Source organism: Lolium rigidum, chromosome 4, assembly GCF_022539505.1.
Source record: "Lolium rigidum isolate FL_2022 chromosome 4, APGP_CSIRO_Lrig_0.1, whole genome shotgun sequence".
NCBI classification, from domain to species: Eukaryota; Viridiplantae; Streptophyta; class Magnoliopsida; order Poales; family Poaceae; genus Lolium; species Lolium rigidum.
The window spans coordinates 73,483,559-73,494,702 of record NC_061511.1 but is presented as its reverse complement, the minus strand read 5'-3'; the positions used below and the strand labels follow the sequence as shown (position 1 = coordinate 73,494,702).

The window sequence follows — 11,144 nt, the reverse complement described above, 5'->3', positions numbered from 1 at the left end:
GGCGGTGTTCTAACGGTGGCAGTGTCGAGAGTAATGTTTCAGTCATGTTGTCATTCATAGCAGTGACAATAAGCTCAGAGGAATCGTATGAACCGTGAATACAACACAATTGGCCTCATAAATACTAGTGCATGACATCAATGCGAACCGTGGGTGGCTAGTCCTAGCTCTGTCATTAGGTCCTTTAGGTCAGGCCAAATAGGGTTCCTAAGACTAGCCTTCGAGATGATAGTGGTCGACAATCCGCAAGTCCTTTTCCTTGCTTCGGTGGTGCAAGCTATGACTTCGAAGTTGACTATCGTATTCTTTAGGGACGGTGGGAAGGGTGTTGGTTGGTCAACAATGTGCAACGGTGCTTCAATGGTGATAGGCTCCAAGGTTGTTGATAAGGTAGTTATTCGCAAAAAAATAGGTAGTTTTCTCGTAGTACTCCACATCATATGCAAAATGCAACAAGGCATATGTTAGGCAAGTACAAGGGCCATATCACGTGGCAAAGCCACACCGGGTAGTTGTTGCTTTGGAAAAGAGAGATTGAAAAGGAGAGCATGGCTTCACTTACGAAGAGATGGTCTCTTGGAAGTGAGGAGAAAACATTTTTTTTCCCTTTGTATCATATATGCCATCTATTATTCACATGTTTCTAAATAAATTTTAACACCGCATAATTTGAGAGACGATTAAATATTGATCGTTAGAGCTAACATTAAAATACATCTCATTATAGTACATTTAATATGTTGTCTCTAGATGGAGTGAGGGGGCTTCCCATTGTAGATTTCCTTAGTGTCATGCCTAGCGATCAATTGTTCCATGTTTCTATGACCGGTGATGAATTTTTAGTAAGAAAACCCGTGACAAATGAGTGACTTATAACAAATGAGTGACTTACAATATGGATAAAGATAGCCTTTTCACTCTTATTATCACTCATCCCTCATTCTGAGTGCACATATATATCACTGACACTCAACAAAATACAAGAACTAAAAATTAAAGATACCCTAATGTGCCTTTGTTAAGCGTGGGTGCATCAGCAAACACCAATGCATTCTCAAAAAAAAAAACACCAATGCTTTTGTAGGTGATTATACATATCTATCTCCGGCTAGACACAACACGTGACAATCACACCAATGATTTACGGTGTACAACAACCCCATTAGTTAGTGGTTTACGCCATATGCAATAGTAGGATGGTGTTGATTTGAAATCAACCTTTGCAAGATGTGTTAGTGAAATGCTCATGCATCTTTCTTTTCTTGCTGTCCTTTTTGATATTATTATGATCTTGTAGAAATTGCATCTATGGGATTTTTTTTCCAGTCACATAGTATTTGCATGAGAACATAATTTGGAGAAGACCAAAGAAGCAAAAGGTTAAAAATAAATTATATTTCCAAAAACAAACTGTGGCTGCTGGGATTCGAGCCCAGGTCTCCACGGCCACAACGTGGAATTCTCACCACTAAACTACAGCCACTTTGTTGTGAAGTTGCAAATCTTAAGCTATTTCATATATACTTTCTCGCTACACCTTTACGTCTAAAGCTACAAGCTTCGCTTGTGGGAACTGGGAACACGGGAAATTCCTCATCAACCTTGGGTAGGCGTGTTAGCAGGTAAGAAAACATTCCGCTGGGACAGACAACAAAGAGGCACCACCATCGCAAAGCATCCGTCTGCACTCTTCACCATCAGCAACAACAATGTACATACTAGCTCAATACTCTTTTTTCTTTTTTCTATTATCTTTCTCGATTGTTTTTACAGGATGTTCGTACAAGGAACTTACAATAAATAGACCTGGAACAGCTACCTATACAGTGCCATCATACTGTTGCTGACAACCACAAGATTGTGAACCACTCAATTTCAAAGTTCGGCAGAGACATTATGGTGGATCTTGCTTTAGACACACAAGCCACAATAACTCTCTACTCTGTTTATGACATAGCCTGGTCGCAGGACAGAATCACAGAATCTTATAACCCCGGCATGCATGTCGACTATAACCTGAGAAGCAAAGAAAAAAATGGATACCTAAGAGTATTACCCACAGCAGCCAATTTCTCCTTCCTCCACGTCGACAACCATGGAGGGTGCTATGCTGTCATCCATTTCATGCTCGACCTCTTCTTCCAGATCTTTCTTCATAAAAAGGCCAAGCCTCTCCAGCGGGCTTCCCAGGTCAGGTGGAAGATCAATCCCATCAACAAAATCCACAATTAATTTGCCAGGGGGATTCAGCTCCCACTTTTTGGTCATGTTTTCCAGTTCCTTTAGGAAGTCACTGTTGTCAATATCAATAGTCTTCTTCATCTACACAAAAAGAGGAGAGATTGAATAGGCACTGTGTAACATCAAGCTTAGAAACTCGCTGCTCAGAAGATGACAAGCAGCCAGTACCATTTGTAGTGCCAGGCGTGCTGCCTCTCTTTCCTGCTCCCTCTTTATCCTCGTTTCTTCGTCTAACTTGAACTGTGCAGCGACTTCAGCTGCCTTAACCTGGGCCTCAATCCTTTCTTTCTCTGCAGCACAGGAAACATTTGGAAGAAGACACGATTGAAGGTCAGCATTCACAGCAATAGCATAACTCAATGTCAACACGACACTAAAAGGTCCTAGAGTTTCCATCTCAATTTTCAAAAACAGAATGTATGCTATCCACATCAAAATATAATGATCCTAGTACTCACAACCACATAAAATCAACATTTTCGAGTGAATGCTAGAGTACAAGCATGGAAACTAATCCATCTCCCTAACACATCAACAAGCAACAGGGACCCTTCCAATGACTACCTCCCAGCTTCAAATAACTATCACCGGATGTTGTAACTTCTTCCTTCTCTGGTCACTTACAAGAAAAAGGTCGTCCTTACATAGAAGCTACAAACTGGCTGCCTAACAGACCGAGACACAACTGTCTACAGCTAATTGATAATTAATGTCGATGCATAGCTATATTTCGTTTACCAACCAGTATGTCTTCATTTTGTTACCGGCATCAGATAAAGATCAAACCAAGGACAGCCCTAGTCCCTATAAGTCAAACAATTTCTTATGAACAGTGTTATTCCTTTTTCAACAACTGTTCTGTTGAATATCGCAATAATATACCCATTTTAGAAGTGGAAAAAGTTCATGGCATATAAATTATTTCCATAGCACACAAAGGATAGTTCCTAGCTAGTTCCCAACTGTAACCAATCAATTAAAAATTAGCTCAAATACTAGGTGGCAACATACAAACTACATATCTACCATACCCGTATGCAAGACTATATACTGAATATTTCCTGACACTTCTCCAACACCTACCAGACCCATTTGAACAACGAAAATTATCGAAGCTTGAGAATTCAGATAAGTGTAGCTTATCTTGGGTACAAGAGAGTTCAGTGCACATATATGTTACTTTGCCAAGTGCCAACTCAGAAAATTGGCAGACAACAAAACATACCAGCCTATACATAATAGCCCATTAGAAGCTCAGGGCTAATAATTACCTTGTTGCTGCCTTTTTTCCAGCCTCTCCTTTTCCATCTGTAATTTTGCAGGGTCTATTTGCTGCCCATAGGAGATCAAAACAGCATGTGCGTGAGTGCAGAGAAAGACTTGCATACTGCAAGTGAAAAGCATAATTGCGATGAACACAGTTTCACGTGTATTTAGAAACATTACATGGTCCAGAAGTGCCTTCTGCTGTGCCTTCACGATTGTTCCAGCAAAACGCCGCTTAAGGATTGCTGCACGAAGGGCTTTGGTTGGTGACAAAGGTTCATCATGTATATAACTTCCATCTCCTGAATTCACATCACAAAAGCAGCACATTAGCACCATTATATGGAAACAAGATTTTTGTAAGTTACTAACTGTTACGTTATCACTACAAGTAAGGAATTAAACAATAACCACATGAAACAACATATGATAAAAAGAGAACAAGCCGAAAGAACCTTGCCCGTATGAAGGAAGAGGCGAAGTTGAAGTATCGCTGCAAGATCGAGATTCATTTCCTAAGATAGCAAATATGTGCATTAGCAAAGATAGAGAGCATTGAGTAAAATTATGTGGAATTATTGAACATACCAATCGACTGAGAGCTGTGCTCACTTGACTGCACCTTCGTTACCTTAGCGCTATCCTGAAGATAGAATACATGGTTTAGGAGAGGCAACTGGGAATTTGCTTCATTAATAATGTGATATAAGACTAAGATAGAAATGCATCAAAGAAAAATAAGGGAACTCATTGCCAATACCTTGGTGCAAGGGATAGAATGATTTAAAGAGCCCATTCTGCTAGCAGCTGCTTGCAAAGACGTATCTGAATTAAAAATGAATAAAAAACATCAATAATCATGGCAGAAAAGTGTAAACAAGAAAAGTTTGTGGCACAAAATGAAAAGAAGTCACACCATTAGCACCTTTAGACAAGGTCTGCCCCGAGCCCCGTACAGAAAACTTAATTTTTAGCTGCACACACAACATTAAATTAAAATTATATTGCTGTTAGGACACAAATAACACATCATCAAGTGAATGAAGGTCCCATGTGATCTTACTTTGGAGGATATTGCATCTGTCAATGTCTTCTTTGCAACTGAATTCGAGCATGAGACCAGCCCTCCAGAAACTACTGGCTTTGAATTGACAGCAGTACGAGCCTTAATTACCTTCATCTGCAGCTGCTCTGACGCCAGATTTCTGTCTCTCCATTTTTTTTCATATAATTTCCATTCTGAATCGAACATTATATTCAGTTGTTCAGCTACTGTGTGAACCTGATTTCCGGGAGGATTATACTTCATTGCATTGGAAAATGTTAACCTCACATCTGCTGCAAACTCATCAGTGCCAAAATAGCTCTTGTTTGTGAGTTTCTTCTTAACAGTGCCCAAGTCCATTGGATTACGGATAACATCAAAGTAATCAGGAATCCCAAATAGGACTGGATCAACCGGTTGATGAAAAAGCCAACCACCTGGGTGATCCATGAGCTTCCCCAGAATAGTTCTACACACCCTTGTCTTGCTAGTGTTCATGCTTTTAACCTTGTTGTTAGAGGATGGCTGATGCTCACACAAAGAAATTGACGTCACCATAGATTTTTTAGACGGTTTACTTCTCTCAACCTCTGAATCTGTACCAGAATCTTCCGACCCACTGCTTATGTAAACTGACCTCCTCCTCTTACAGGCTTGTGTGGTCATTGTGTCTGGTTACAATTCTTACGTCCTGGTCTCAACAAATGACCAATAATTTCAAACTTGGTGATTCCTTCGCTGCTAGGCACACATGACATAGCACGTCTTCTCCGTCAGGTCTGGAAACATAATATTTGGTCAGAAGCAACTGCTTAAGATGCCCAAACAAACAATTGGAATTGATTATGCACTATCCATTTTGAGGATAAATGTTTATTTAACTCAACAAAACTCATGGTAGTATTGGTCAAATAAAATCTATGAAATAAGAGTACTAACTGCTCAAACAGACATCAATAAATTTGGAAAGAGGATAGTAAGAAGTCAGCAGGAAACATGGAGTTAATTGCCTCCGTAATCTGCTCAAGCTGGAAACAAAACAGAAGATAGCCAATCCTAGTAAATAGATATGTAACATGCTGGAGGTGTATCCTATGTGACTTTTTATCACAAAAAAAGCAAAGCAGGGTATACCTCAAGTATTCTTACTTGCATGCTTCATTCAAACAGCTAGTTGATATTTTCAAGATAATTATCATAATGCATGTGAGTTGCTACGAAGCCAGTAAAAACAAAGTTATGCCACCAGCTTACAAGATCATCGAAAGACGTTGGTATCCTATAACTGCTGCTCACTTCCAGCAACAAAAGAGAAGAAAACAACGAGAAGTTATAGGCAGCGAGAAGTTGGAGCTTCTGAAGCTACCATCGAAGGGCCATCGTAAGATTTTAAATTTTGAATGGGCATCAGGGACAAGGACCGCGATCATGCAGGAGGACAAGATCTTTGTCATGTTAGAGTAAATAGCTCTGTTTTCTCCTTTATGCTACGATACAAAACTTTGAGAGTTGGTTGGGCGAAGAAATCTAAAACCTAGAGTTGGAATCTGGATCCTATACTTGTTTTTCTTTTACAAGAGTGTTGGTCCCCAACGTCAGTGAAATTGCATTTGTTTATTTCTGACTTCTGCGAGGTTGTTGGTTTCATGTGGAGTAATTGTGGAGGAGTGAACTCACCACCAAGCTCCAAACTTTATAACTAGGAAGGAAAGATGTTATGAGCAGATAAGCATCAATTATTTCCAAGCAATAAAAATCATAGACAACTTTCGCAAAAAAGGCAACTCCACATTCCATCCTGGCATATTTCCTTTTTATCCATTTTGTTCATAAGGAGCAAGTACAGACCAAGTTTTCCACATGTGGGACAGGGATTGCACAAGGCGTAAATACAATCAGAAGTTAATAAGAAAATGCCCAAGCCCCAAAGTATTCTTGTTGTGTAATTATTGATTAAACTGAGCAAACTATGGCAACTTTTTTTTTCTAAACTAACAAAACAAATGGTACTGATTAAATATTTCCAATTTATTGGCACAAATATCACTTGAGTGTCAACAAAAAACGTTATACTAGCTATGTACCATACTGAATTTTGAACTGGCCACTCAACATTGCTACTTAATTGTGAAGTTACTGGGATGAATCTTTACTAATGCTTACAACAGTGTTTAACAAGTATGAACTATTTTAGCTTCAGGGAAAGAAATAACAAACAGGAAAAAGGACTGAGTTGTAAGCTACTGGGATCAATCTTTGCTAAGGCATGTCTTTGGCATGCTTCAAACTAAGTTGTAAGCAAAACATTTTCAATATTTCAGCATAAATTTCAGTCCTAGTTGAAAGTCGAAACAACACAAACAAAGACTTGACGAAATAACAGTAATACAGCTAGAGAATGCGTGGTTGAGAGTTGAGACAAGTTGTACAGCTACGGACATGTGAATAATAGACAGATGTAGCAAGATAGCCAGCACAGATACCATGTGCCGTTGCCTCATACAAGGGGTGCAGCTTGTAAGGCTGTAATCAAGGATTAAGTGTCGTTCAACAAGCCGAGACTTGTCGCACGACTTGTCTACAGGTCGCAACCTGACTGTTGATAAGCTGGAGCAACACGACAAGTTAATCCCTAAATCAAGCTTGCCAGTACCCGAGAGATTGGGTAGCGTCGTTTTCGTGTCTACGGTATCAGATTGTAGGATCACAAGGTTCTTGATTTGCGTACAGTTTGTCTACGTAGTATAGGAAATGGAAAATGGGTAGCGCGAACGTGCGGGGCATGGTCCTGTGGCGCGCCCAGCTGGGCACCCTCTGATTCGCTATGATGGCAACATCTATGTATTTCCGTGTGCTGATGTCAGGTGAATGTGGCCGCTGGCGCGTGAGCCGCGCAACATGGCAGCCCTAAGAAAGCTAGTACAACCTTAAACGGAATAATACCAAATGAAATTACGCCTATGTAGACGACGAATTGAGCCCTGAGACAAGCGCCAGCGTACGCAAGACGCGATTGTTCCCTAACCCGACCCTGCAAGATCCGATTTTTCTTCCAGGGCAGACGCCACGGCCAATTAGATTATGCAATCCCTGACCGGCGGAGCGGCCAGGTTGTTCGGAGGACCTAGCTAGAATCGTAGATCAGAGCCGTGTGCGGAGAGCGAGACAGAGAGAGGAGAACCAACCTGAGGTGCCCCGCGCCGGCGCGGGCGGAGGGCGGGAGCCCCCGGGAAGGTCCCGCGGAGGAGAGGCCGCGGGCAGAGGGAGCCTCGCCGGCGGCGCGGAGGGTGGGAGGCGCCGCGCGACAGCGGCGGGGATGCGGCGGTCGCCGGGCGGGCAGGGAGGGCTAGGGTTTGGGATGGGGAGCGAGCGGCGGGCGGGCGGGCGAGCTTGGGGGGTGCGAGGGCCGCGAGAGGGGGAAGGCGGAAAGGGGGAGGAGGAGGTGTACGTGGCAGCGATTTGACGGTTGTGCCCCGCGCGGGCCGATAGGGAAAGGCGGGGCCAAGGTGCGTACGTGTGGCTGATGCGATGCTGATGGAGCAGCTGACTTTTTGCCTGAGGCGGTGCGGTTTGAGCTGCTTCTCTGGCGGCTGGCGCGGGCGATTTACACACAAATAACTCTTTGTTGAAACTTACTTGACCCTCCGGCCAAACTATTTCACCCATCTAACTCTTTTGTGTGGCGTCCCTCACATCGGTGCCACATATGCCTGAGTGGCGCCCGTGCCAGCGGCGCCACTCTCCTAGCCGACGTGTCGTCCTCGACGCTGAGCTGTGCGCCGATCTTACGTGGCAGGATGTGTGACGCCGCTCCCATCGGCGTCACACGGTGAAACTGTGGCGCCGCTCGGAAGGGCGCCACACATCCACTTATGTGTGGCGCCCGCGCCCGCCCCCAGCCCGACCCAGCCTTCTTTCTTTCTCTGCTTCGCGCCAAGAACAGGAGGCGGCCGACGGTTCCTCCTCCTCCTCCTCTCCCCCACACCGCCAAATCCACCACCAAATCATCAGATCTGTCCGGCCAATCTCTTCCCCATCCATTTCTCAAGGTAATCCCCTTCGAATCTTTTCCATTCATCCACTCATTTTATAGATCTTGCTAGATTTGGACATGAACCCTAGACATGGAATTTTTTGTGGACTCTATATTGTAGTGTATGTGTTGAAATTCGTAGCCTCATGTATGCATGTGTTTGAACCATAGATTTGTTGAAATCTAGATATGAAATTTCACATGTATGTGTTGAAACCCTATGTATGTATGTGTTAAAATGTGTAATATTTGCCTAGCAAATGCATTCAAATGTGTTACATATGCCTAGTATTTGTGATGGAATAACTAATATTTGTTAGGAATGGCTCATAATATGGTGTTTTATGTAAACATGTAGGATGGTGTAAACATCCACTCCTCCAAAGAAACCCTAGCCGCCACAAAGCTCGACCGTAGCGCCGCTGAGGTGTTCCAGTGACGCATCCAGGCCCGCGAGGAAGTCCATGGCCGGTCCTGGTGGCCGGCGAGGCGGTCGAGGCCGCGGCCCTGGGCGCCCCCGGGGCCGGGGAATGGGCCGTCGTGGTGGAGCAGCAACGGCCCCACGCTCACTGTCACCTGCACCCTCCTCGTCTTCGCATGACGACCGCTGCTTCGAATTCCTCCTCCGCATCGACGATGACCCACTCGGCATCAAGCGGCTCCCGGATAAGTTCGCCGAGTTCGTCGATGGCGTCGAGACGGCGCATTTGCAGTTACGGGAGGCCAGCTGCAACTTCTGCCGCTGGCCCGTGGAGGTCATGTTCGACGGGCAAGGCAAGATGTACCTGCACACGGAGTGAGACAAGTTCGCTCGTGAGCTCACGCTCGAGCCCGGCTGCCAGCTCACCTTCCTCTACGAGGGGGACAGCGAGATGATCGTCAAGGTGTTCGACGACACAGCCTGCCGCATGCACTACCACACCGGCGAATCCGGCTCGGACACCGATAGTTAGAACTTAGAGTGTTGTGAACTCTATCTTCATTGCTACGTGTTGTTTGAATTCTATCTTAAATTGTATGAAACTATGTGCTACGATGTTAGCTATGATGATGTTATGTGTATGATGTGTGTATGAAATTTTTGTTGATATGAGAAGTCACTTGCCAAGGCAGTTTTCTTGATTTTTATACCCAAGTTAGTTTGTGGCGCCGATGACATGGGCGCCACACTTCATAGTGTGGAAGTGTGGCGCCGATGACACGGGCGCCACACAGTGCAACTTATATGTCGAAAACATCCAGAAGCTCCGGAAGTCTAGGACTTAGCCGTTTTGGTGAGCCTGTTTATGTGGCGCCGCTGGCATCGGCGCCACACTTCGCAGTGTGGCGCCCGTGGCATCGGCGCCACACAAACAGGCTCGCCAAAACGGCTAAGTCCCAGGAGAATTGTCTTACAGTATATTCTGGGCAATTATAAGTGCATGTGTGGCGCCGACGGGAGCGGCGCCACACATCCTGCCACGTCGGAGCGGCGCACCAGCTCATCGTCGAGGGCGCCACGTCGGCTGGGAGAGTGGCGCCGAAGGCACGGGCGCCACTCAGGCATATGTGGCGCCGATGTGAGGGGCGCCACACAAAAGGGTTAGATGGGTGAAATAGTTTGCCCGGAGGGTCAGTCTGTGCTATAGTTGCAACAAAGGGTTATTTTTGTGTAAATCGCCGCTGGCGCGTTCGGCCGGTACTCCCTCCATTCACAATTACGGAGTACCGAGTAGTTGGCATTTTGAGTTTACAATTAGCTGAAGTTAAACTTTGTAAAGTTTCATTATTTATAAAAAAATTACAATATAAAAGCTATAGTATTAAAATGGATATAAGCTATATTTCCATATTATATGCATTGGATAGAGTTTGACTTTGAAAAAACCTAAAACGCTAACTAAATAAAAATAGAGAGAGTAAGTGAAGATAGGTTGATTGGTTACTCATTGTCCTCCGCGTTGTGACTAGCATAAGTATCAAAGGGGCAGCCCTAGCTGGCGCTCGACCGCCAGGGGCTTAGGGAGAGATCTGTTTTTGACAACCTGATTTTGGAAACGCGTTTTCCCTTTCCTGGTAAGCTACCTGCGGGAAATCATTAGCATGTTGTGGACCACGCGCAGGTTACGTCTCGTACGTCTCCATGCATGTAAAAATGAACAAATCTGATGACGTGAACTAGTATTTTTCCAAATTCAAAAATTCAAAATATTTTATCTCACAAACGACAACTTCGATTTAAGATCTGTTTTCACCAATAAATCCGTCTCGATGAGATCTTCAAAACTAGCACCCATGTTGATATGTTTCGAGAAACTTTTTTTCGGGCTAAAAGTTATCAACCCTCTCTATGTGAATAATCAACCCCTCCGTACTTGAGTGATCAACGGTAAATGTGTAAAATTATCAACCTGGTGCAGGCTATTGAGGGAAAGTTCTGCATGCATGCACAAATAGGCGAATCTACTGATGTCAGCGGAATCTTTACCAAATTTGTAAATTCAAAACATTTTAACTTTCAAACGACAACTCCAAATAAAGATTCGTTTTCACCAATAAATTCGTCTCGACGAGATCTTC

The 11,144-nt window shown here is 44.0% G+C and overlaps 1 protein-coding gene and 1 non-coding gene across 4 annotated transcripts; both read right to left on the bottom strand.

Annotated features, from left to right (window-relative positions):
- Nucleotides 1–1,411: 1,411 nt before the first annotated feature.
- On the bottom strand, nt 1,412–1,483 carry TRNAH-GUG. Its single transcript has one exon. It is a non-coding gene; the product is annotated as a tRNA-His (tRNA).
- Nucleotides 1,484–1,712: 229 nt separating this feature from the next.
- Nucleotides 1,713–7,821, bottom strand: LOC124646574 (transcription factor GTE9-like). Of its 3 annotated transcripts, XM_047186678.1 has the most exons (10): nt 7,738–7,821; nt 4,571–5,331; nt 4,424–4,481; nt 4,268–4,332; nt 4,096–4,150; nt 3,963–4,022; nt 3,688–3,809; nt 3,513–3,573; nt 2,410–2,531; nt 1,713–2,322 (listed from the first exon to the last, which is right to left on the bottom strand). In XM_047186678.1, exons 2-10 carry the CDS (start codon nt 5,216–5,218, stop codon nt 2,053–2,055), a joined length of 1,461 nt encoding a protein of 486 aa, XP_047042634.1. In that variant the 5' UTR covers nt 5,219–5,331; nt 7,738–7,821; the 3' UTR covers nt 1,713–2,052. The 3 variants fall into 3 exon arrangements, with proteins under 3 accessions (XP_047042634.1, XP_047042633.1, XP_047042635.1); XM_047186677.1 differs by lacking the exon at nt 7,738–7,821 and having other exon boundaries at nt 4,571–6,947; XM_047186679.1 differs by lacking the exon at nt 7,738–7,821 and having other exon boundaries at nt 4,433–4,481; nt 4,571–6,947.
- Between the last annotated feature and the right edge of the window lie 3,323 nt (nt 7,822–11,144).

What these genes read in the sequence shown, in the direction of transcription:
- LOC124646574 (XM_047186678.1), bottom strand. Translation starts at nt 5,218, where the DNA reads ATGACCACACAAGCCTGTAAGAGGAGGAGGTCAGTTTACATAAGCAGT. An exon ending in CTTGTCTAAAGGTGCTAATG is followed by an intron (nt 4,333 to 4,423) that starts GTGTGACTTCTT and finishes TTTTTAATTCAG; the next exon opens with ATACGTCTTTGCAAGCAGCT. An exon ending in ATTCTATCCCTTGCACCAAG is followed by an intron (nt 4,151 to 4,267) that starts GTATTGGCAATG and finishes TTCTATCTTCAG; the next exon opens with GATAGCGCTAAGGTAACGAA.